The 27,261-nt window shown below is 37.4% G+C and overlaps 1 protein-coding gene across 3 annotated transcripts in view; it reads left to right on the plus strand.

Moving 5' to 3' along the window:
• The window catches only part of NALCN (sodium leak channel, non-selective), a gene marked incomplete at both ends in the record, with an annotated part of 271,462 nt that overhangs the window by 177,677 nt on the left and 66,524 nt on the right, over positions 1-27,261 (plus strand). For all 3 annotated transcript variants that reach the window (XM_079779627.1, XM_079779625.1, XM_079779626.1), the window contains 3 exons: positions 9,563-9,699; positions 11,285-11,426; positions 26,602-26,675. In XM_079779627.1, coding sequence (XP_079635753.1) covers positions 9,563-9,699; positions 11,285-11,426; positions 26,602-26,675 — 353 coding nt within the window. The remainder of the gene's footprint in view (positions 1-9,562; positions 9,700-11,284; positions 11,427-26,601; positions 26,676-27,261) is intronic.

The following is a 27,261-nucleotide window of genomic DNA, read 5'->3' on the forward strand; positions in this document are numbered from 1 at the left end:
TTTGCCCCACCCTGTATGTGCTTTCCTCTTCATTTATCTCCACTTACTAAGATGAGATCATGTTCACATAGAACTACCAGTTACTGCGGCATAGTGATAGCTTCAGTTTTTTTTTTTCTTTTCTAATATGTTTTTATTTATTCTTTTTAGAAAGGGAGGAAGGGAGTAGGATAGAGAGATAGAACCATCAATGAGAGAGAAACATCTGGAGGTTGAGTCTGCAACCTGGGCATGTGCCCCTGATCAGGAATAGAACTGGTGACTTCTTGGTTCAGAGGTCAACACTCAACCACTGAGTCACACTGGCAGAGCAGCTTTGGTTTTTATAACACATTTCCCTTGAGTTATTCAAATTACAGGCAATATGCTATGTCACTTATATATCTGGCATTTATATAAAAGAATGAGAATTCTCATTTTTCATTTGAGAACATTGAAATCCAGAGTGACTGAGAGATTATAAAACTGAACAAAAATTTAAATGCATATATTCTTACTTTTTTTACTGTTTTTACTTAGAGGGTATCGTCTCTTATGTTTTCTAAATCAAAAAGAGAGGACAGTTATATGAGAACACTATATATATTCTGAATTCCCTTTGGTATGGGTTTTATTCCTATTACTTACTAAATATTCATCTCATAACAGGAACCAAGCCTCTAGTTTACATGAAACTCTAATTTCATCTGAAGTGAAGCAAAAATATGCATTTTTTATCATAATGAACATGTTTCTATGACTCAGTTAATTCCCTAATGGGAACAATTGTGTTTCAGTTGAATAACACAAGAAAGATATAATATAACATAGAGGTTTTTGGACCTAGAAGAAAAGAAGACAAAAAAACATACAAAACAAAACTGTTCATTACTACTGTCTCTAAGAAATCATTAACTTCATTAATGGTATTTTAAGGGACAATACTATAAGGAAAACTTATCCCTTTGACATAATTTGGCACTTTCGTTTTCCCCTCTTGCTAACTTGTTAGCATTTTCTGCTAGCCTAGCCTTGTTGCAAGTATTATTTATATGGCTGCACAAGGTACCCTTCTGCATGACATTTAAAGCCTGTAAAGACCTTAAGTTTTAACAAGATCTTATGAGAGCGTGAAAGTGAACATTCTGTGTGCTTCTTAGGGATGTCCAAAGATGGTGTAAATGCAACAGCCCATTAAGTGCTCTGCAGGCCTCCCAAACCAGGAAGCACAGAGCCACCACCCAATTCCCCAGGGTACCAGCTCCTCCAAGAACATCCCCCCTCTCCCCATTCCCTCCATGGGTGTGCTGTAAAGATGAATGAGCAACAGCTCTTGAATCTGTTGAGAGATGTAGAGAAGGAAACACCACATGCCATTAATCAGTTATGAAATTACTTGGAACATTTTGGGGTGTCAGCTGTCACATAAAAATATAGCTTTTATGATCCCTATGTAAACCAAGAAATGAGCCCTCCAATTTACATTCATAAAACCCCAATTTGACCTTGGAAGTACTGTATTTATTAAAAATTTTTGTAGAACGAGGAAAAACATCAAGGACTTAAGCACTTTTGAAAGGAGACATTTTTAAAGGGTAGAGTATTGCTGTCTTGCAAGCAATCATGTGGCCAAACAGACCTTTGCCCTGGATAAAAATGAAAAGGTCTTCCCTCCAAGAAATTCTTTATGGAATTCAACAGGCTAGGGGGAGATATAGTTTATATTTATATATCAATGTTTTATAGTAACACAGGGATATTAATAAAAACCAACCTGTTTGATCATTCCTCCAGATAGCCCATCTGTTTTAACCCAGAAGCCCTGCCATTTGGGTTGTAAAATCACAGAGGCAAAATAGCAAGAGAAACTTTCTTGAAAAATCGTAGTTTATGCTTTAGGACAAAACTCAATTCTGAATCACTGTGTCATGTGTAGCTCAAAAAAAAAAAAAAAAAGCCATCATGCAAAGAAACAAAGAGAATTCTGCTTTAATCTACCCAGGTAACAAAGAGGAACTCCTTTCTCCAGATCAAAAATAACGTGATCGTTTTCATATACTGAATAGTCAACAAATACTCTTCAGTCACATTCACCCACCGATTTCTGCACATTTTCCAAACTAGCATGGACTAGAATCTAAAATGAGGACTCTTTCCCAAGTCCGAATGCTTTTTAAATTGTTTTTCTTTTCGAAAAACCACACCAAAAATTACAAAAATGCATATTTAGTGTCATCCTTCCATTCAGTTATTTGTCACAGCATTCAGAAAGGAACTGAAATGAAATACTGTTTGAATATTTTAACAGAAGAAAACACAGGCTGAAATGTGGAAGATTTAAGCGATGAGGCAGAACAGGGTATGTGTCATGCAGAGCAATTACACCCAACTCTCTGGAGAAGCACAAGTAAAGCAAAAGGCTTTCAGCCGCCCAATGGGTAATGATATCTCAGCAAGACAGGTGCTGAGCCAGAGAATAGCACTGAGCTTAGATGATTTATATTTTTTAAAGCTCAAGGTTTGAATTTTTTTCTTTGATTCCCATTTCTTTTTTGAAAATGTGTGTTTTTTTGCCCTGTGAGTCTGGTACAAAGCTATCATCTCATCTGTGGCAGCCAGACTTCATGCCCAGTGGAAGCCATTTCAAACTCCTTCCTTTGTACTGTTCTTTACATTAGTTTTTTTTTTTTCAGGGTAAAGAGTAAAATCTTGGGATTCTCTGCATTATGTTCCTTCCATTCAAGAATCATGATCTACAGGAACAATTGCAATTAGAATTGCTATATGATAGGTCTGCTTTTGTGGTATAGTATAAAGACCTTAAATTATTATCCAGTTCTTATAGTCCATATTATTAACTCATTGCCATCAAAGCAAATTTGATCTTGGAAAATCTCTGCTTATAAGCAAGGAGGGGAAAGCATTTGGATAAAAAGTAGAATACCATTTTATCACATATTAAGGAAACTTTATAGTGGCTTCAAAATACCGTGAAATATTATTCTTTATCCTGTTTGCTTCAACCTCCTCACACTTTCCACCACCTACCCCCCCCCGCCCCCCACACACACACACATTTTGCTCTTTTCTCTTTTTATATCTTAACTAGAGGCCTGGTGCATGAAATTCATGCACTGAGGGGGGGGGGTCCCTCAGCCTGGCCTGCGCCCTCTCGCAGTCCGGGACTCCTTGTGGGATGACTGCCTACTGGCTTAGGCCCAATGCCCCGGGCCTAAGCTGGCACTCAGATATCCCTCTTGCAGTCTGGGGCTCTCACAGTCAAGGACCCCTTGCTCCTTACCGCCTGCTTGTCGTGGAGGCAGGAGAGGCTCCCGCCACTGCCACTGTGCTCACCAGCCATGAGTCCAGCTTCTGGCTGAGCAGAGGGGGGCGAGGATGCTCTGCTCAGCCAGAAGCTGGCTTGCTGCTCCTTAGCACTGGCCCCGCCCCCCCCACCCACTGGGGAGGGGCCGTGGGAGGTTGAGGCATCATGGTCACGCCCCATCCCACCTCTGTGGAGGCACCGGGACCACACTACCCCCTCTCCCGCCCCCTCTGCGGAAGGAGGGGCACTGGGACTGCCATGGCTGGCCTGGCGGCGCAGGCTTGCGGGCCCCACTCCGCACCCACTGGTCATTCAGGGAGGTAATTCTTGCCTTGGCCCTCACAGCCCCAGCTTCATCTGGAAGGTCATCTGGAAGGACATTTGGCTGTCCGGTTTAATTAGCATGTTAGCTCTTTATTATATAGGATTATAATTATGGAATGGGTAAGGAGAAATGGACAAGGTTATGGTGATTAATAGTGGTGAAGTAAGGATTAAATGATTTTGCTCTACTGCATTATCTGCCCTTTTTTAAAAAAGTTTTTTTACTGTACTATAATAAACACATAGAAAGAGACATTTTGCTTAATTTTTACAAACTGAACACACGCAGCACACAGATTAAAAAAAAAAAAAGAGTGAAGCCCTGTTAGGAGCCTCTTCTCCATACACCCTTCCAGTTATTACGCTTCACCCCCATCTCTAGGTAACCGCTCTCCTGATGCTAAGCAGCATAGATATCGCTAAGCAGCATAGATATCATTGCCTGTTTTTTAACTATAGAAATGGAATCATTCAGTACGTACTCTTTTGTTTTGTCTGGTTGCTCTCACTTAACATTATGTTGTGAAATTCACAACTGCTATTCAAAAAGAGGCCCCTTATTTAGTGACTTAGTAAAGAGGTCTGGTGTAGCTACCATTTGAGTAGCCACTCACCTTTCTCTGTTTTAACTGGCCCTCCTGCACATCTATGGACCAGCAATGCCTCATACTCAGGAAGAGAGTTTTAGTATCCTGAAGAACCTTCTGAGTCATCAAAAACAGCTTTTCATTTGTTGTTTGTTCTTTTGCCATGCAATGCTCAAACTCATGCTGAATTCTAATTTATTTATTCACAAATAGTTCTTGTGTTTTTACTCTCTAGAAGGTGCTATAAAGTAAATTTTAAAAAGTGGAATCTGGCCCCTAAGGAAGGAGTTTGCAAGTTTTGGGGAACATAAGTAGTACAAATTAGAATAGGTTTTATTTTTAAAAACATATAGGTTATACTGGTAACCTAGATATGTTAAACATTATATTCTGGGATATTAGATTAATATAAAATGTTATGTCTAAATTTATTCTGAGTTCATCAATGGCAGACAGAAGTTCAGGTTAAATGCCATAGAGTCAAATATTATTCTCTTCTGTGAATCCAGAGACACCTATACTCCACAGGAACACATTTATTTAATCGGTAAATAGATATTTTCTGCTTATCTCTCCATCCTTCAGGGTATATTCAAAATCCTTTCTTTTCTCAGTTATCTGCTAGAGAGTTTAGTTCTGCCACCTGATCAGTATAATTATTTATTCAACAAATATTTGTTTAGCTTACTTTGTGTCAAATATAGTGGCAGGCCCTGGATATGAAATTATGAAAAGCCCCCACACTATCCTTGCCCACCTAGCATTTAGAGTTTCAGGAAAGAGATACAGTGTTCAAGTTGTCACATACTATAATTTCAAATAATGCTCTATGTAGTGAATTTAATAGTGTCCCCCCAAAATTCATGTCCTCCAAGACCTCAGAATGGGACCTTATTTGGAAATCAGATTTTTGCTAATGTAATCAGTTAAACTCACACTGGGTTAGGGTGGGCCCTGATTTCAGTGATTGGTGTTTTGGTAAGAGAAAAGAGAAAGATTCAGATAGAAAGACAGAAACAGAGGGGCAAGAAGGCATTTTGAGAACAGAGGCATATATTGGAGGGATGCAACCACAAGGCAAGAAACACCAAGGACATGAGAAGCTTGGAAAAATCAAGGAAGGATTCTTCCCAAGAGCCTTCCAAGAGAGCACGGCCTTCTGGTACTTTGATGTAGGAACTCTAGCCTCCAGAACACTGAAAGAATAAATGTCTGTTATTTTAAGATACCAATCTTGAGATAATTTGTTATAGCAGTCCTAGGAAGCTAATACAATATGTATTAGATTGATCCATAAGAAATTGCCTATTTTTTAGTGCTTTGACCTACACAAACAACAATATAGTTCAACCCAGTATGCTATGAGGAAGACCTTGTTAGTCACAGAAAGCTTCTCTGGAGAATTGGTAATGGAACTGAAATCAGAAGAACAAGTAGACACAGTTGATGAAGAATAAAAAAGAAAGGGGAAGAGAAGAGCTCCCAACAGAGGGACCAGCATGTGCAAAGCCTCTGAGGCAGAGGGTCCAGACAATTTTGAGGAACTAGAAGAAGATGACATGCGGGCAGAGGGCCAGATGAGGCTGGACAAATAGGGAGTAGCTAACTCGGGTATTAACTCGGAAAGATTGAGAGTTTTAAGAGCAATGGACCACCACTGAAGTGTTTAAGCAAGAAGGTGATAATACTCCTATTGCCACAGGGTGGAGAACAGATTCAAAGGAGCCAAACCACATGGGAAGACCATGGAAGGGAGTACAGGAGCCAGGTGGTATCTTTGACCAGAAAAGTATTGGTAGGGATCGAGAGAATGGACACGCATAGAGGCTTTTATAAAGGAGCCTCATGTTTTTGTTTTGATGATATGTCCTGATTAATATACCATTTGCTCTTGTGTCTTTTGAACATTTACTTCTCATAAATGTGCATACCAGTGGTGGTACCTGTAGATCCCCGATGTTGACTAACAGTTAGGTGTAGCCATTCTGCTGCCAAGAAGTCTCTGAAAGTAGAAGTAGCATCTTCATTTCTTTTTTTTCTTATTTGTCTCTTTGCTCCTCACCTGTGCACCTAGCACTTTGTTTATATCTTGGCTAGAGTAGCCCTTCTATTTTATTGTCATAATCTGTTTTCATAACCATCTATTCATTATAATGTGGGTTCTGTGAGGGCTAATACTGTGTCTTAGTTATTTTTCTAGCCCCAGAACTTAACAATGACGCGGCCTCTAGGATTTGATTTATAAGTGACTGCATCAATGTATAAATAAATCTGTCAGCAAATGCATGAACTAAATACCTTAGTTTTGCTCTATCTTCTCAGCTTTTTCAGGTCTATTTCTTTGGCCTTATATAATTGTCTTTCTTTCTGGTCTGACTTAACTTACTAACTGCTTTTTCTTTTTCTGTATACTCTACTTACCCTGTAATATTTTTCTCCTAGTTGTGTCAATGAGCTTTTAGAAAATAAGTCTCTTTTTCATGAACATCTTTGTTTATGTATGGAACCCTTTTTCTAATCGCCTACATCTCATGGACATGCTAGTCATTCTGTTTTGTGCCTTTGGGAGCTAATCCTTTATCACTGTCATTATCATAGCCATCAAATTATTGAGAACGTGCTGTGCTCAGTGCTCCATTTAGGGAGGGAGGAAGGCAATGAGCAGGAGAAGCCCCTTCCCTAAATGAGATTACCACCTATGACAGGAAACCAGACAAGCCACAGAATTAAATAAAACATACAAATGGCAAAAGTGAATTGTTTCTGTTGTATAAAACAAAGACGTTAGTTTTTGTAGCACAGTGAGAAAAAGGGCACATTTCTCTGATCTAGAAATGAAACAAATAATCTCACTATGCGCTCACAACCAATTGGACAACTGAGCCATATATTGTATTAAAATTGGGATGTTCTCCAAAAATGCAGCCTCGTGTTTTCTCTGGTCAGTTGGGGTATCCCCCATATGGGTACAAGGCAGCTGCCACCAGTTCTATCTTCCTGTTATAAGAACTTTTATGGTAATATTTCTGCAAACACAAGACAAATTATAATTATAAAGGAAAAGCATACTCAACAAAGGATAAGAAGCTGATGGCTTTGGAATCATGCTTCCCTAACCCGACTAAAAAGGCTGCCTGAATTAGATGTACTCTTCATACAGAATCCATGTTCAAAGATGCAGTTTGCAGAGTCAGGACAGGAGAGAGGATGGATTCCGTCTGTAGAAAGGTCGGGGAGGAAGGGAATGGTCAAGAGCAGTAAGGAAGGGCCTCAAGAGAAGCCATTCGTGGGAGGGGAAGAAGAGAGGGTGAGAAAGAGTGGAAGCCACTACATCATTTTTCAAGTCAGAATTCTGCTAGCCAAGTCCATTCTTACGATGTCTCCTTAGCTCAGTATTGGTTCCAGTTTGTGATGTTAAGCCTTGGCTTCCCTGAAGCCTGATTTGTAGAAATATAAAAACTAATCAGAAAGAATATATGCACCCCAATGTTCATAGCAGCATTATTTACAACTAGTGGCTGGTGCATGAAATTTGTGCACACGAAAAGGGAATTAATTAGAGGAAATATTTTAATATTGCTATTTGTCCTTTCTCTATAATAGAAGTGTCAGAGATGAAAGAAAATTAGTAAAATGTATATGAAAATCTTCCTCCTGTCAGAGTCTGAGGCGTGCCGCAGGACCCAGAGTCAAGTCCCCGCCCACCCACATGCACCTTAAAATCATGCGAGACCCAGACCCGGCCAGCCCCACCCCCATTGGGCAAGATCCAAACCAGGCCAGCCCCACCCCCATCAAGCCTCGCCAGGCGGGGGGCGCAGTCTCAGGTCCCCTGCCAAGCCCCACTGGGCGGGGGGTGCAGCCTCAGGCCCCCCAGCACACACTGGGCAGGGGGGCACAGACTCTGGTCCCCCGGCGCACCCTTAGGTCCCCTGGCCCGGGAAGAAGGGCATGGCCTGAGGTCCCCCGGCCAGGCACTGGGGCAGGAGGCATGCCTTGAGGTACCCTGTCAAGCCCTGCCGGATGGGGTCACGGCCTGAGGTCCCCTGGGCCAGCGCCAGGGCAGGGGGCATGGCCTGAGGTCTCCAGTCAAGCCTCGCTGCGCAGGAGAGTGCAACCTCAGTTCCCCCACCCCAGCCCAGTGCCACGCAGCCTCAGGTCCCTGCTGATCGCTCATATGGGAACACTGCCTCTGCTGTGGGCACAGCCATCTTGTGACGGCAAGAGGGTTAATTTGCATATTACCTCTTTATTATATAGGATAGCTAAGAGTTGGAAAGAGCCCAAGTACCCATCAGTAGATGAGTGGATAGAAAAGCTGTGGTACATTTACACCATGGACTTCAAAAAGGATATCTTACCCTTTTGTGACAGCATGGATGGACCTGCAGACTGTTATGCTAAGCGAAATAAGCCAGTTGGAGAAAGACAAATATTAGGTGATCTCACTTACATGTGGAATCCAATGAACAAAATAAACTGACAAACAAAATAGATCTAGAGGCATGGATACATGGAACAAAATAACAGATCTCAGTATAGAGGAGGGTGGAGGGGACAGGAAGAGATTAACCAAAGAACATATATTCATATGTGCGTAGCCCATAGACACAGACAATAGTGTGGGGAAGGCTTGGGGGAGGGCTTGGGTAGAGTGAGGCAAAAGGGGCAAAATGGGGGACATCTGTGATACTGTCAATGATCAAAGTTTTTAAAAAATTTTAAACCATCTTATAGAAAAATACATGCATACATACCATTTGCTTATCATTTCCTGTAGAAATACTTAATGGCACATAATGTAATAATTCCCAACCATCTTTTTTACTATATAGAAAACTCTTCTGTGTTGTTTCCATTTTGAGCTTTTCTTTTTAATCTGCTACAATAAATGACCAATTTTCTTCACATTTTCCCTCTTTTAAAATATTACTACTTAGGATTTTCATTTATTATTTTATCCTTTTGGATTCTAATTCTAGCACACATTTATAAAACATTTTATTGTTTAGCTATGTTAGTGGTAAATAAGTCAACAATAAAAAATGTTTGCTATGAAAAGGGGCCAAATTTGGGAATAAAATCACATACATTTTTTTCTTCTAATATTTTTTTTCTGGTTTAGATTTTTGTTTAGTTTTAGTTTTGTTTTTGTTTCCCGTGCTCAGTTTGAGCGCTCAGAGAGCAATGGAGGGCAGGGACAGAAGTATACTTGGTAGTTCTTTGCTGCCATCTACTGTGTCTTCATGTAACAACTCTTGTTTCTTTGATTCAAAAAATTCCATAATCTATGACTTACAGTACTATAGTTTCCTCCCTTTTCTCCTTCTTTCTATTTTTTCTTTAGTTAAAGCAAAGTGAAGCAAATGCAGATACCAAAGAGAAACTTCCTCTGCGCCTTCGAATCTTCGAGAAATTTCCAAACAGGCCGCAGATGGTGAAAATCTCAAAGCTTCCTTCAGATTTCACAGTTCCTAAAATCAGGTATGAACGCATTTCTTTGTTTATCTCAAATACCCTGTCAATGACCCATCTTACATCTGATTCAGCTCTTCTTTCAAACTCATGTGGGTATGGATTTTTTAAAGTTATTCTCTACTAGGAGCCCAGGGCGTGAAATCACGCGGCCCCGCCCACCCACCCTCCGCCCTGCCTTGACACCAGAACCTCTCTCTCCAAGCAGAGCTCCATGCTCCTGGCCCAGCCCCTGACCCCTCTGGCCTTCTCTGACTGCTTCAAGCCCCGCCCTCAGGCCCTCGGGCTGGCCCCGCCTTCTCTGGGCACCTCCCTGCTTCCGCCTGTCTGGGGAGCAAAGCCCCGCTGCGCACAGGCAGGCAGCCTCCTTCCATCAGTAGCTACTCAGTAGTTACACGTCACAGCGTCCCAACCATTAGCATATTAGCTCTTTATTATGATGATGTTTCTACTCACTCTACCTGTGTTTTAAAAACCATTGACCCCTTTAAGCAGTATATTCAGAGCAGTGTCATCTGACAAGTATATTAGCCTTAGCAAGAAGGCTGCTACCCACTGCTCCTCCCTGAGATGCTCCTCAGGGATTTGACTTCCCAGGTAACCGGCAAAAGTCATCGAGGTCACAGAGATGGCAGATAGACATCCACCTCTCACCCTCAACTGAGGCCCTTCTATTTTCAAATCCATAGAGAAATAGCACTGGCAGGTTTCCGTACTACTGTAACAGCATTTGTTCAGAGCGCCATGTCTGATTACAATATAATTTGTCTTCCACTCTTTGATAGAAGAACCATGGCTTTACCCACTCACACCAATTTGATTTTCTACCATTTTGCCCTCCAATTATGCAGTTGCATAGAAGATATTTTAAAACACTTATTTTTAAAAATTAAAGGAAATTCTTTCAGTTATAGGTCAAACATTACAAACAGAACCAGGGTAATATGAAATATGACCTTATTATGTAACTGGTTTTAAAAACAATTCTATGGGGCCGTTATAAAAGTATGAGACTAGAGGTGGTACAATAATATTTAAAATTCAAATAGAAATATATTTTGCATTTCTGATTTTTTTTATTTAAAAGCTGAAAATATGAGGTATAAAAGAGATGTAAATTAGATACAAGATTAGTGGTTATTTGAAAAGATGCTATTTGAATTCTCACCATGCTGTAGAGATCAGATGAAGTAACTTTTTCTGAGTAATTTTGAGTTTTTAAATGCAAAATTATCTCTCAGAGATTCTTAAGATGATTAGAAATTCAGAGAAATGAACTAATTCTTTCAAGTCTTGGAAAGGGGAAAAGTATCTTACTACCACAATAGGATTAAAAGATACTATGAATTACAAAATTCATAGTATATTTTAGAAGTTATTTCAGGGACATTACCTTTTTAAAGCAGGAATGACCAAGATTTAGGAAACTTTCTCTAAATTCACTACTTTGGTAATTAATCTACACACCACTCTTGCTATGGCATATCTTGTTGTCTACGAACTTTGTCATTGCTTTATTGTAGCTTAAGCAAAATGCCATCACTTGCTCCATCTCATCAATAATGCTTCATGTTTGTCTACTTCATTTGCAAAGGGAAAGTTTTATGAAGCAGTTTATTGATCGCCAGCAGCAAGACTCTTGCTGCCTCTTAAGAAGCCTTCCGTCAGCCTCTTCCTCATCGTGTGATCACTCCAAACGGTCTGCAATTGAGGACAACAAATACATTGACCAAAAAGTAAGAACCATTGTCTCTAATAACCACATTTTTCTTAAGTGCATATGTTAGAGAACAAAACCACAGAACTGTGTGGGGTTCTGAAATCAGGAGAATAATGAAGAAACATTTATTTGTAGAAGGAATCATTATACCTAACATTGTTAAATTTACAAATTTAAATTTTGGATTTCTGTAAGTGAGCATTTGAGCCATGCCATGTAGCAGAAGTGTGACTTGGAATAGGTCCGTTCCCTCCTCTAACCTGCATTTTCTCACCTGCAGCAGGAAGGGCTCAGGTCTCTAAGGTTCAGCCCAGGTTTAATGGTTGCCTGTATGTTGCCTTTTGCAAGAAACCATGCTTATTTCAGTTGTTATACACCAGGGAGAATAACCAGAGCAAGTTTCTCTAAAACAAGTCAAAATAATTACCACTCACTGAGTGCTTAGTAAGTGGCAGGAATTTTCTTAGACACATTATCTTACTCATGCTCTGATTTACCTATTTCTTTGTCATTTGAAAAGTGATATGGAATTTTTTTTTATATTCCACTGTTAGAACATGAAAGATCAATGTTTAAATGAGATTAAAGATGAGAGCTTGCAAAGGCATCTGCTTACTTGCAAGTATTTCTCCTCAAAGTCTTAGTTTATTTTTCATTCCTTTAAATCGTTGATGCCCTTTTTGTTTATAATCAAATACATATTTCTCTATCATCATGTGAAAATAACATACCAACTCTTTCATTCTCCAACGTTCTCTATTTCTCCCCCGCGCCCCCCCCCCCATTACCCTCCTACCCAATAAGGATCATATTATCAGAATACCTTCCCTTTTCTCTTCTCCTTCTTTCCCATCATCCCCTACTCAAACTTGAACTTCTCCCCCTTATTATCCCCCTGCCAATTCCTCTGTTTTCTGATGTAGTTTAGTGATTGTGTTCTCAATTATTATGATCATTTCTTTTGCAACACATCTGTTCTTGTTCAAGGATTTTTATTTATTTACTAGAGGCCCGATGCACAAAATTCATGCAAGGGCCTTGGCCCCTACCACCGCTGCAGCTTTGTCCGGAAGGAAGTACATCTGGTCTAATTAGCATATTACACTTTTATTATTATAGATTGTCTTTCAATCATCAAAGGATATCATTCTTCTATTTTATAGATTCCAATATTATAGATTGCAAACCTAATGCCAATCTCTTTTTTTTTTTTTTTTTTACTCGAAAGTAATTAGATTTATGTTCTTGTTGGTTGGTTGGTTTTCTGATTTCTCTGGGGAAGCTTGTAAGACTTTCTGAGCATCCTTAGAGTTCAGAACTTTACTCTGATATACTTTGTATGTCTGTTATCATTTGAACTGTCCAATCTGGGGAGTCTTCTCTGTTGACAGACTAAGATATTTGTCAGAAAAATTTTTATTATTTATTCAATTATTATTTTTCCATCTACTCTTCCCCCCCCCCCTCCTCATGTTCCTTATGATTGGTGTCTCTCTATTTTTCTTCTGTGCTTTAAAATATTTGTTCAGCTTGATCTTCCAGGTCACTAATTTCGTCTCAACTAAGATCATTCTTTGCTTTTAAATTTTGAGTGAAAAGTTATGAAATGTGTGTGTGCGCACACATGCACATACAGTACTCTTAACTCATCTTAAAGACTTAAACTCTTTTTTATTATTATTAAATATGTCTCCTTTATTCTCCACGTTATATTTCACTCAATACTATGTATAGGGCATGGATGCAAAAGTTCATATGTCAGCTAATAATCTGGTGAGAGGATAAAATGGCCTGGTTTTATCCAATGAGTCTGAAATTGCATTTTACATACTAGGAATGTTTACTTTCTAAATTTTATATCAAAAGATGTTAAGCCAGAGGTGTGCATTGAACCCTCACATCGGGTTGTGACCAGCTCTCTCGAGGAAGAGTGTGGAGAGCTGCTATCATTTATGCCCAAAGTGGCAAATCCAGAACATGCTTTTTAAAAATCACTGGTAACATTATCCCACTGGAAACACAAAATTAAATTATAGTCCAGAAAATATATTTTTCTCTCTAAAAGGAAACATAATGTTTCTCAAAAATTTGAACAGCCTGTTTTGAGATAGGTAAGGGGAAAAATGTAACAGATTCTTGGCAGGTGTGGAGGGTTGTGGGTGGAGATTAAGGAGAATTTGTCGTACCCTTTTGTGTGCCACCAGCATCCCTCCCAGGGGATCTTTGTCTTGGGTTACACTCAGAGAACTTCATAGGCCATTTCCGATTTCGTTGTGTCCTTATATTTTGGGGGCTTTTTAAAAATCTTCTCATTTAACAGTTGTCTTTAATTAACTGAAAGTAAGAGGATAATTATAGTTGTATTCTGTAATCTTATACTTGAGCCTCCCTCATAATCTCCTAAAATACAATGAACTGGCAATACACTGCTTCTTAGGGATACCCAAATCACTCAGCATCTAAAAGAAACTAGAGTTGTTGAAGAGGGCTGGCAGTCCCCAATCTGTAAGGTCAGTTGACTGAAACACACAATACATGATCTTATACAAGAAAAATTGTCAGTGATGGTTAGGCTGCCCTTCATTCCCATGTAAGCCTAGTTAGAATAACATTGTTTATCCCCTTATCAGCCTGCATGATCTGGGTAAATGCTCCAATGCAGAAAGTGGGATATAGAGGACGTATTTTCTCTTCATCTTAGTGGCTGCTACCCAGTGTGGCAGCAGCAAGAAGACCTACCATGTGGCCATCCGTTCTTAAAGCTTAGGTTGCCAAAAAAGTAAACTCTTAACAACATCTTTCACTTCAGCTCCATCAGTTACTGGAGTTCTTCGTAAATACTTAGGACTCATCATTCTTGTTGAGCGCCATTGGACCAGCGAACTCAAACCAGACAATCCCACCTACTGAACATCAGTGGTGACGATTTGCAGGAAGCAGAAATCAAAGACAAAGCAGTTTGGTATTTTCATTTCTTAATATGGCAAGCCTTTTTCACTTTTATTAAGAAACTCTAGAGCCACTTAAAAGCAAAAATATATAAACACCAACAAAAATCCTGAACGAGTTTAGCTCCCCAGTAACGTACTAGGAAATTTCCATTACAATCCTAGTTGTCTTTGGAAATGCCAGTCAGTGTCATATGGGTGGCAAGGCACTTCACTTTATGTGAAAAAATTCTTCCAACACCGTGCAACACAAATTGAGACTGTTTTTTCCTCAAAGAGTGGTAAGAAATAAAAAGAAAATGAAAGTCTGGCTTATAGTGATTCTATAATATGACAAAGAAACAATAAAATGAAACCTTTCCCTTAATGATTACCGGGAAGGGGAAACTTCACTACACTACAGGGAAGCACTTATGCCAGGGAAAACAGAGTCCCAGGAACCTAAAGATCACAAGTGAAGGGGGGGGAAAAGACCAAACCTGACAACAGAAGCTAAGGGGAAGGGAGAGTGAGAGTGATTAAGCAATGCAGGAAACACAAAAGCACATGTAAGGCAAGATTTTCTCAGAGTAATTACCCTGGGTTTAAACTTCCAATAAGCAATTCCTATGGCAACCTCACTTTGCAGAGACCATGCTTTTAAAATAGCCATGTTCAGTTACCTTTATTATATGGTTTAAAATATTTGTTCTTCTCCTTGTAAACAATAAGCAAACAAAAATGTAAAAGCCTTAAGCCATTGTTTGTGGCCTGCCCAGATCCTACAGAAAGGATAAATCTGCAAATCTTGAGAGGAGTTTTTCTAGTCTCCAAGCAGAAGAAAATCAGTCAATGGTTTTCTACCTATTTTTTTCTCCATATTATAGAAATTAAAGGTTTCAATAAGTTTATTAAGTTGAATGCTTGTTAATAAACTGAGAGGTAACTTGGCTTTCCAATAACTCTAGTTAACAAAAGCAGCCCAATCAGTCCTCAGACGTGAATCATCTCATCAAAGTCAAGATTCCACTATAGTTGGATCAGGGCATTCAGGCTGCTCTTTAACTGAGCTACGTGATCTTTCTGGCCTGCTGTCCTGTATGGCATGCCATTTCTGGAATCAAAATCTACAACGGCCTGAAGAAAATGAAAAAACTCACAGAGTTATATCAGTCTGAGGCACAGGGAGGGATCAGGGCTGTCCCAGCCAACTCCTATACAGTGCCAGAACCCATATGTTTAAGAACAGTGAGTATTTCTCAAATATTCTGCTCTTTCTCTTATGATTAGTGGGCATTTGGTCCCCTCTAAAACATCCATAGAGACATTTGATCTGCACAGTTAATAAAAATCTCACTCTTCTGCAACGTTTGAACCCCTACCCCTCTACCTAACCCATGTGCTGTTACCAGCTAGGCTACCAAGGCCAGAAGAGTTGTTATTGACAATACAGCCACAACACAGTTATTGGACCAATAAAACGTGATGGTGTTTTTATGGATTAATCCTGTAAACCAAGAGTATAAATAAATCTTATATTTGAACCCAGTGGCATTTTTCTCCGTGTGGACATTTGTCGGAATCAAATATTAAGGACCATTTGGTGTGGACCAAATGTCTCCATGACATTTTGAACAGGACATATATGTCCTGCAATGGTCTCTTGCCTGCCTCCTTTCTGCCAAGCATATAGCAAGTTCCACATCAAGTCTTCACAATTAGTATCTATGCACGTACAAAACAGGAGCAAAACAATAAAAGTAATTGCTGTGTTTTGTTTTCCCTTTCACTTGCATAACTCTTCAACATGCACTCATTCAACAAACATGTATGAAGCACCTGTCATTCCTCTGGCGTTCTCCTGGGTCCTGGGAATTCAGCAGTGCCCTCTAGAAGCTTATAATCTAATGGGAAGGAACACATGTAAATGGATGAAAATAAAAAGAATTACAGGAACACGAGACAGGACCTAAGTCCTTCTTACAGGAGAAGGAAGATTGAGTGATATAGGAGGAAGGTGCTCCAGGCAGAGAGGAAGGCATATGGAAGGACACAGAAAGCATAATATGCTTGACATGTGAGAAGCAGAGTAGAATAGAGATGGAGTGATATAGCTTTCAATCCTCACCTATAAAATAGAGATTTTTATTTTTAAGGTTTTTATGATGATTTAATAATATATGTTAAGTGCACCTAGCATATGTGCCTATCATACTAGAAAAGAAAGGTTACTGATATTAAATTATACTGTGAAGTCAGGCCGAAACCGGTTTGGCTCAGTGGATAGAACGTCGGCCTGCGGACTGAAAGGTCCCGGGTTCAATTCCGGTCAGGGTCATGTACCTTGGTTGCGGGCACATCTGTGCAGGAGGCAGCTGATCGATGTTTCTCTCACATCAATGTTTCTGACTCTCTATCTCTCTCCCTTCCTCTCTGTAAAAAAATCAATAAAATATAAAAAAAAATTATACTGTGAAGTCAGACTCAGCAAATAGACTTGTATTAATCAATCCAGGCAAATGACTTTACTTAAATTAACCTTCAGCTGTAACAATCTAGTTGAGCACAATATATTAAGTCCTGATTTATTTTCCTTATTGTCCACGAATCTGATTTTTTTTAAGCCTGATTTTTAATGACATTTTAGTTACTAACCTCCATTGCCTGTCTAGTGTCTTAGACTCTCAAAAAGTAAATTAAATTGTTCTGGAAGGATTTGCTCTTCACAAAGCTTTGTTGATTGCCATTCAGCACTTTGTAATTTTCTGTGTGATTATAGAGTATTCGATGATTTGTTCCAGGAACTCCACACATAGCAAGTTATTCAGCCTCATCTGTAATTTCCAGGATGAACATTTACTCACTTTTAAAAAGAGAACAGCCCGTTTTTATCTTTAGGGCATTTGCTCTTCTGAAAGAATCTTCTAAAATGACAGCTTAGCATCTCTGCAATGTCATTCAAGATATTTCTCTAGGAGATTGTATGATATTACCACCTAACCAGGGCCTGTATCCCAAAGATGCGACATAGTGTGCTCCAGGGGAGGGAAGAAATGGTGGTCATCGGACCAAATATGAAAACCCTATGTACGTACTTGTCTCTTTAGCATAAAAATGTTTTAGTATTTCATTGATTGCCCATCTAGTTACAATCATGGGGCAGAAACAAAACAAAAAACATAATATAAGGGAAAACTTATTTTATTCTTATTGATCTTTGTGGTATGTTTTAGCTCAGATTAAAATACAGCTGCATTTGAATACACATTCTTTCATCTGACAGTCATTTATTGAGGATCTTTATTTTTATTTTTTTAATATATTTTATTGATTTTTTACAGAGAGGAAGAGAGAGGGATAGAGAGTTAGAAACATCGATGAGAGAGAAACATCGATCAGCTGCCTCTTGCACACCCCCCACTGGGGATGTGCCCGCAACCAAGGTACATGCCCTTGACCGGAATCGAACCTGGGACCCTTGAGTCCGCAGGCCGACGCTCTATCCACTGAGCCAAACCGGTCTCGGCTTGAGGATCTTTAAATGCAAACAGTGTGCTGGGTCCTGGGTAAAACAAAAACAAACAAAAAAAACATTTTACTGCTTTTAACTAACATGAAAGTAGGAATTTCCTATCAGTGATTTTTTTTTTAAAGAACATTTAATCGTGTGATCATTTTTAGATTGAGGTTATATGTAATTTGTTTGCATTCCTTCTATGTACATTCATTGAGGGTCAAAAGTAAATCAGTCTAGGATTACACATCTTTTATAGGCAATACGGAAGGCTCTTACTCAAGAGGTTTTGGTACTGTCTCCAAAACAGGTGTCAGAGAGCTGAGGTTACAGCTAAACCCATATATGAAATTTACATTTATTTCTACTTCTGAGTATAGTTTTGCTTGTAAGTTCTGTTTTCCATTAAGTGATGTGGCAACCTCAACGTATTGTAGTTTCTGCTGCTACTGATGTTCTTGTTATTTGTTCCTGAAGTTCATACGCAACTGAATCATAATTGGAGACCTGCTCCCTTGCACTAGACTACCATGGATTTTAAATTCACGAACAGCTGCATGGTTAAGAGCATCTGGCATTTTCTCCCAGAATCATAAATTCCTTCATTTTTAAAAAATCTCTGCAGATTTTCAATCTTTGTCTTTCTGTTTATATGAGCTATAACCTTAAAGTAATTTCATCTTTTACTTCTATAATTTAAATTTAACTACCATATGTTAATAGTTTCTTACCAATAAGCACTGTAATTAAACACAGCTAATTTTTTCAATAATTGAGGATATCGCCATCCCCTCATTTTTTGCATCATCAGTATCATTACACTAGTCTAGCTGATGTAAGGTGTAGAAGATTTGGCCGAATCTGCAATGACAGGCTACTACCTTAGTGACTAAAGCATTGTCATAAAATTCAAGTTCAAAAAAGTCAAGCCAATTAAGTTTCCAGTCATTTAGTTTCTTTCTAGTTGTGCGATATTTCTCTACATATCAAGTGAATAGATACATTTCAAACTAACTAGTCCCCCCTTGTAATTTTTATGTCATTCACATTTATTTCAAGGATTCCTTTAGTTAGAAAAAAAATGTGTAGAACAGAAAAGAGAATCATCTTTTTGTTGTTGTTAATTCTCATCCAAAGATTTTTTTCCATTGATTTTTAGAGAGAGTGGGAAAAACATGGAGAAAAATCAATGTGAGAGAAACACATCAATTGGTTGCTTCCCGCATGTACCCTGGCCAGGGCTGGGGATTGAGCCTGCAACTAAGGTACATGCTGTTGACTAGGATTGAATCCAGCACCCTTCAGTCTGCGGGACAATGCTCTATCCACTGAGCCAAACCCTCTAGGGCAAGTCATCTTTTATTATTAAGAATTTATTCATTCTTGAAATATGTTTCAAAAATAGACTATGCACAGTGATAAACAATGAAGGGAAATATAATGGACAAGTATACAATCCTTACCATATGGAACATATGACCTAGTGAAATTCACAGAAATATAAAAAGATGTGTCATACACAGAGCAGGGATTGACATGTGTGGGGTTCCCAGGAGCCCAAAGAAAGAGTGAAGATGTGTATGTGTGTGTGTGTGTGTGTGTGTGTGTGTGTGTGTGTGTGTGTACATGTGTGCATGCACACACACACACATTTATATTTATATATTTTAATTTTTATTCCTGGTGTGTTTTTTCAGGATTCAGAATTTACAATGTTGAAATAATTTAAGATCAGAAATCTATCATCTAAAACTCCCTTTTTATAAAATTCACATTCTAAAACATATTTGATATTATAATGCTTTCATCTGTATATACATTATAATATGACTTTTGATCTTCCTGCCACCTACACCATTTTTAAATGTTTTCTTTCCAAGCATAATGTCAATTTCATAAAAACTTTACTTTATAGGAAGATCTTTCCATACACATGATCTGTCATACGCACCTTGATACTAATTTTCAGTTCACAGGTGCATGAAAAATTCAAATACAGATAAATGAGGCATCAATCTATGTAATTTTAAGTAATTGCTTATTTTTAATTATTATATTTTATGTGGGAGACTTATTCAATAAATTGGCTCATTACAATAATTACATAACACCTTTCCAGCAGAAATGACATGCATTAAGCCCTGCTCATTGAACCATGATTTTGAACCATGATTTTGTGCTTTATGGTCATCTATTTTTAAAAGATGTTGTAGTGATTCTTTAGAGCGAGAGGAAGGGAGAGGGAGACAGAAAGAGAAATATCGATGCAAGAATGAAACGCTGATCGGCTGCTTCCGGCACCTGGGATCGAACCTGAAACCGGGACATGTGCCGAAACTGGGAATTGAACCAGCAACCCTTCAGTACACAGGATAATGCCCAACCAACTTAGCCACACTGGCCAGGGCTATGATTATATTTTTATAAACATTCTCCTATTATTATCAATCCATTCATATTTTTGTTAAGTGAGAAAATAAACATAGGGCCTTTACCCGTTTTCCAGTTAGAAACAGAAATACATTGTTAGCAACTCCAAATCAGAAGAGTTAGTCAAATACTTATAGTATTTGTTGTTTTCTTTCTCAAATAAATATTAATGGCTTCATTTTAAACTGAGACTACTATTTTTTATATCTAAGCACTGCACCACTCCAAAAGAATCTGATATTCCCTAATGGGTCTGTGGTTACTCCCAGGTGTTTGAATAAATTGAATTAATAACCTAGTTAATTGAAAGTTATGATAGGGCCCTGATTTTAAGGAATCAGTAAATGTATAATATAAATACTTATAACCATACTGGCTTTGATGGCTTAGAAAAGTTCATTGATCTCTTTTAGTCTTTCAGGGTTGTTATTCTGGAAATAAATTAGGCACATATAGATAGAATAAAGAAAAAAATGGCTAGTGTAGATTTTACAGTAGGATAAAGAAGAACTTACATGTGAGTAAAACAAATCTTTCAAGTCAATCAGACAATATTGCATTACAGTATTCTATGGAAACTGCTTTTTTAATACTGTTAAACCTAGTGACATCTTTTCCATTGCTGCTGCTGTGTTTTTTTTTTAGAGAGTGGAAGAGACGGGGGAGAGAGAGAGAAACATCGCATAGATTGGTTACCTCTTGCAGCTAGGGATCGAACCTGCAACCCAGGTACATGCCCTTGACTGGAAATCAAACCCACAACCCTTCGGTGCTCAGGCCAATTCTCTAACCATTGCACAACACCAGCCAGAACAAACCTAGTGACATTTTACATAGACACCATGATGTAGTGAAAAGGTATGAACATGGAAGCCATACAATCCAGAGCTCTAATCATAATTCTGCAGTTATTATCTTGGTAACCTTAGACAACCTAATTTCCATGAACTTCTAATTTCTTATTTGTAAAAAAAATAATAATACCTACCTATGAGGACTAATTTTAAGAATAAGTTTAAAATATTTATATACCATCTCAAGACATGATCAAAGAGCTAAATAAATTAATAAATATTTATAGGATATGAAATACACAATTGACCAGTTTTATGTAACAGTCATTTATACAGTTCTTCATTCAGTGACCAGAGGTTACACATTCTGATATAAAACATGACCACTTACTGTGTCACAAAGAAATTCTAAATATAAACCAAATTAATATCCCAGAGAAAAAATTATTTAACCAAAATATAATAAAATTAGAAACCAAATGATAACCACAATAAATACCCACACACTTGAAAATTTTAAAACCACTCCTAAACAACTGAGGGAGTATAGAAGAAACCACAATGGAAATAAAAAGTATCTAGAACTGCAAAATAATGAATGTGATATGTATCAAATTTGTGAGAATTAGGTAAAGGCATTTTTTAGAGGGAAAATATAGCCTTGTATATTTAGTAAACATAGAAAGGCTGACAATATTCCAAGTATTCAATCAAGTATTTAGAATAATATCAACCACGAAAACAGCAGAAGAAAAGAAATAAGAGATAAAAGCAGATATTAGTCAAATGAGGAAAAAAGCAATAAATAATATCAATAAAACTAAAATTCTGTTCCTTGAAAAGACTAATAAAAGTTATAAATTTGCATCATATTCAACAAAAAATTAAAGAGCCTTAAGATTAAAAGTGACAAAAAAGTGCTATCAGATGTAAGAATGTAAGTAATGTAAGATATCAGTAATATTGTTCTCACAAGCCATTCCTGAGGAAACTACATAAAAACATGCTTTGGTCAACCAAAATGAACTCCAAAAATGACCCTAAGACATTGACATAAGGAGTAGTGGTAAGCATTCAAAATATAATTTAGTGACTACATGAGAATAAAAATGAAGAATAAAATATGTAACAGCTATTTGCTCTGCTAATATGAACACAGTACTCATATCAAAATAAGAGAGGAGAATGGGAAAAATATATACAAACACTTTTAAAATATTCCTCAATTTAATTTTTGTTTTAGAATAGGTATTGTAATTCTGAGATACTGTCTATGAAATGTGAAATAAAACTAATGAGTAATTATGAGATAATCTATTTCTGTCATCCTCTATGTCCTTGATAATCAAGAGTCTTAATGGGGTGGGGAGGAGATACAGAATGTCATATAGAAGAGATTAGGTAAAAAATTTGTGTCCTGAATTTGAATTGAAAATATCAGATTAATCTCAGGCAAAATCCTCAAAACAATGAGTAACTGCAGCAATGAGTGTCATTGGAGTCTAGATTATGACCTTGAAACACCATTTCTCAATAAATAAACCAGGGCTTCTCAAAGAAAGTTGTTGATTTGGAATAGGACACATATAAGATGAGTTTGGAACAACTTGCCAAACCTGAGAGCAAGGGAGCTTTGCCAAAGGCTACTAGAGTCTCACCAAAAGAACCTGTGGGCCAACTTGACAAAGCTCCCCATTAGCACAGTTGGGATCATTTGACCTACCATAATGTGTCATTGTAATGGATTGAAACCAATGAAGTATGTTTAAATCTTTGAGTTCATAATGACATTTTTATAGTAATAATTGGTCACCTTAAGAGGTTGATAGAAAACCAATTAATTACATAATATTAAGTAAAGGTAAAAAAAAAACACATTTATCTTGCCTTTTCCATATGAATTATACTAATGACTAACCAAACAATACATGAAGAGAAGCACTTTGTTATACAAGTATTCCAACTAATAAGTGTAAAAGGAATACTTTTACAAACTGCATGAATCAATGATCTAAGCAATGAACCTCAGTACTACTAACATCACAAAAAGAGAGACAACCAGACATTACGTGTCCGCCCATGAAGAACTATGACTTCACCTATGGCCTTGCTAAAGGGATCAAATCTGAGTCTGATGAAACTCTGTATTCAGCTGCCAACCTAAAGGTAATACAGAAGACAGACGAATATGTGATCTATACCATGAATGTGCACCTAGCAAAATTCAGACTTCCAAAAACTACAGGTTAAATGGCTCAGGATCTTCAACTGTAAACGGATTTAAATATGTAAAAAACATTGCAAACAAAACAGCTAGATCTATTCATTGCTGTGTCCTTCAGCTCCAAATTATTTAACCACTAACTCTATGCAAATTGATTTGAAATTCCAGGCTCTTGGAATTTCATGTTAAAGTGCACAGTTCTGGAAACATCTTTTAAATTAAAATTTTAAGACAAAAAAGGTTATCTCTTTATGTTTGGAAATTTAAATTTAATTTATTTTTTATAATTAACTTAGCAAAGAATGGTTATCCTGTGGAATTGAATGTATTCAGTTTACAAACAGAATAAAACCACCAAAAAAGAGAAGCTTTTTCAACTAATCTTTTTTTCAATGCAAACTCTATGTAAACATGTCACCCATACTCTTCCGTTTAAGTCCTACATCCTTGATATGCTTATAAACAGAATGAACAACTCCTGACACCTTTCATAGCTGTAAATTTACAATTTCAGGTCTAAAATTACTATTATGAAATACATTTCTGTATTCCTTAAGTGTTTTGATCATTTCAGGTGACTGTTAGTGTCTTTTAGAACCAGGAGAGGGCACTGCAGAGCAGTGTAGCTCTAAGTACTGGTGACAATCAGAAAATGTCCTTTACTAAAAGAAATGTGCAAAGCTATACTACAGAAATAAGAAAAACTGAAGGAATAACCAGATAATCACTCTAGGCCTTTTTATTTACTACAAAACAGAACAGATAAAATATTTAACTAAATATATATCTAGGCTATCAAATGGAGATATATAGATGATAATAGATGGAGAGAGATATATAGATGTACATATAGGTATCTCCTTTCAAGAACATCCCAAAGCTGAATCTGTATCTCCTATTACAATATTTATTTTTTTCACTGCTTCTGCTGTTAGTGATAAAACCAGTTCTCAAATACTCCCTTGTACAGATTTAGAGTATATTTTGTTTAAATCCGTTCAAGTTTAGGACAAAGGATATTCAATACAGAAATAATTTTAGAAACAATGTAATAAACATTATTCCCAGTTTCTGCAAAGGTTTTTCCAAACATAAAGGACACTATTTTAAGTATCAGCTGCTCAACTGCAGGGCAGTAGATAGGTGATTGAGTTCAGACCATCACCTTACACTAGGGAAAGATAACAAAGGCGTGTCATTGTCTTGTGGAGATGAAATAAGAGTAATGGGACTCTAAGTCTTCTAAAACTTGCTGTCCCCGGGTCCCTGTGGCCTAGGCCTTTCTTACGACTATGTGCCCTTAGGTATGGAAAGAGCAGAAGTGCCACCATGATGGGACTGTTCAGCTGCGTGTTCTGTTTCCAAAATGTCTCTAAACAGCATTCCTTAGATGTGCTGTCTATGCAAGGAGGTTAAATCAATGCCAGAAGTCACATCTTCAGGGGAAGGGAGAGGATTTAAGAAAGTTTCATGATATATCATGGTAAACAGCCTTCTGTGTGCTACCCTGAATATGGAATTTCTAAAAAATCTGACATCTACTCTTATCTCCTTGTCTCCATATTAGTTTATTCTCCTGAGTATTCTACCAAACCAATTCAGTTTTTCATTATTGAATGAAATGAGTGCCATCTTTCCTCGTGTGAGAAAATTTGCCTATGTGTTCAATGATCCTTCCCTTTATTAGAGATTTTCTGTGAAATATGAAAATTGTATTGTTAGTTATAATGTTATCTAGGTTGTCAGTTGTGCCTGAAAAGACCAATTTATGACCACCAGTTCTCCTCCAGCTATAGCCATATGGACATATTGGTTGGCAGTACAATATTTGTTTACAGATGTGTTTGCAGATTGGAGCTCTGTAACTTTGCAACTCAAATTACTTAACTCTTGTTTAAAAGAAACTAGATGGTCTATTTTTTCTGAATTCAGAATTGTTCTGTCTCCTGCTTTTCCTTTCCTTCCCTCAACTTTGTTTGAAACACAGTATGTCTTGTAGTGTTTCTTCCACTTGCCTTGCTTAAAGACTCACCTAGCTCAGCACTTACAGTGTGCACTGAATTAATTTGCCTTATGCATGCATTTCCAACTTCAGTCCTTTACTCACAGCCTCCTTGGCTTATAGAAATCTTAACTGTCCTTCAAGGTCCACCATAATTTAAGTTTTTGCTTACTATTTTAGGCACATCTAGTTCTTCCCCATCCAAAGTCCTACAACCCCTCTCATCTTTTCTATTGTGCATATCGCCTAGCACTTTACTGTCTACTGCATCCTACTTTTTACTGATTATCTTATATGTGATAGCCTTGCCTTTGTAACTAGGTTTTTTAATTCTAGTTAAGCAAAAACTCTGATTCCTAGTTACCCTATATCTAGTCTATCTCATAATAAGTGCCCAGGAAATCTAATCTAAACAAAATGACCAGCTCATTGTCCAAGTATTATCTTTGGTCTGACTATTGGAGTTACACTTTCTAGTGACTATGGTGAGTCTCTCTCAGGCTGGTGTACTTCTTTGTTCTTTTCTCTGCCTGGCTCCCTATATACCTGTCACCATCTGACTTCTGCAGCTATCAAGCAGGCCCGAGCTCAGGGAATGCATCTTCTAGTTTTTAGTCAGCCTCTAGTATTTTTCTTTTTAGTCTTTTCCCCTGGAATAATTTCATCATCAACAACTTGGAAGAAACCTCGAAAACTATTCTTATTTCTCCCCATCCTTATCATTCAGATTAGTATTGAGCCTCAAGCCAAAAACCTGACACAGATGCAGTGTAAAGGAGAGAACATTTTATTGAACAATGGAAGTAAGGAGTCCCATATTCGTTTCAGTGTTAAATTCTTTGGAAACTGAATAGCCTATCAAGGTGACGTTATTACTAGTGAGCATAGTCAATGCATCTTTCCCATACCTGGACAAGCTTGTTCGTAGTTCTGCCTAAAAAAAAGTAAAAGTGGAAAATAAAATTAAATGATAGAATCAATTGTATGGTGATGCTTTTTATTGATTTTTCTTTAGAGAGACAGAGAAAAGGAGAGAGAGAGAGAGAGAGAGAGAGAGAGAGAGAGAGAGAGAGAGAACACTGATCTGTTGTTCCACTTATTGATGCATTCATTGGTTGATTCTTCTATGTGCCCTGACCAGAGATGGAACCTGCAACCTTGGTGTATTGGGATGATGCTCTAACCCATTGACCTACCCGGCCAGGGATGCTGATGCTTTTTGAAAAAATTCACATTTAATTTTTTAATAGTGTTACCTATTTAATATATGTAATGAATTATCATGCTCATAATTTTACAGCTTCGCAAGTCTGTTTTCAGCATCAGGGCAAGGAATCTTCTAGAAAAGGAGACCGCAGTCACTAAAATCTTAAGGTAACAATGTGTTTAAACACAGTGGGATTATATTAAGCAAAAAAGAGCTTTTCTAATGAACTACTTTTCTGAGTATCAATATATGCTTTCTGCTAGAAATTAGGTTTGGTTAACTATTTACTTATAAACAGTGTCAAATACCTCACTAACATTTTTCCTGAAACAGTAATATTTTACTAGCTCAATTGGCCATTTATTTTATTTTCATGTACTTAACCACAAATTATAATTATAAACTTTTACAAAAAGATGAAAATACTTACTTTTATTCCTACAAGTCATGTCTTTTTTGATAACCAAAGGACTAATCATAATCTAAGGGGAAAATAGTAAAAGGGTAAGCTTTTTAAAAGTAATTGTGATTTATTGATTTTTTAAGAATCAATTTATTTAAAATCTATAAGAATCAAAAGTATATTCATTTTAGAATGCTTATAAAACATAGAATTTTAATGCTGAAATCTAAAATCTGCCTTGAAGTGAAATATTAGAAAGGAAAATTAAGCCACCCACTTCAGAGTATTTTACAAGACTATGTTATAATATAAACTAATATGATCATTATAAAAATTCATAAGCACTTGTG

This window comes from Cnephaeus nilssonii, assembly GCF_951640355.1.
Source record: "Cnephaeus nilssonii genome assembly, chromosome: 8".
Lineage (NCBI taxonomy): Eukaryota > Metazoa > Chordata > Mammalia > Chiroptera > Vespertilionidae > Cnephaeus > Cnephaeus nilssonii.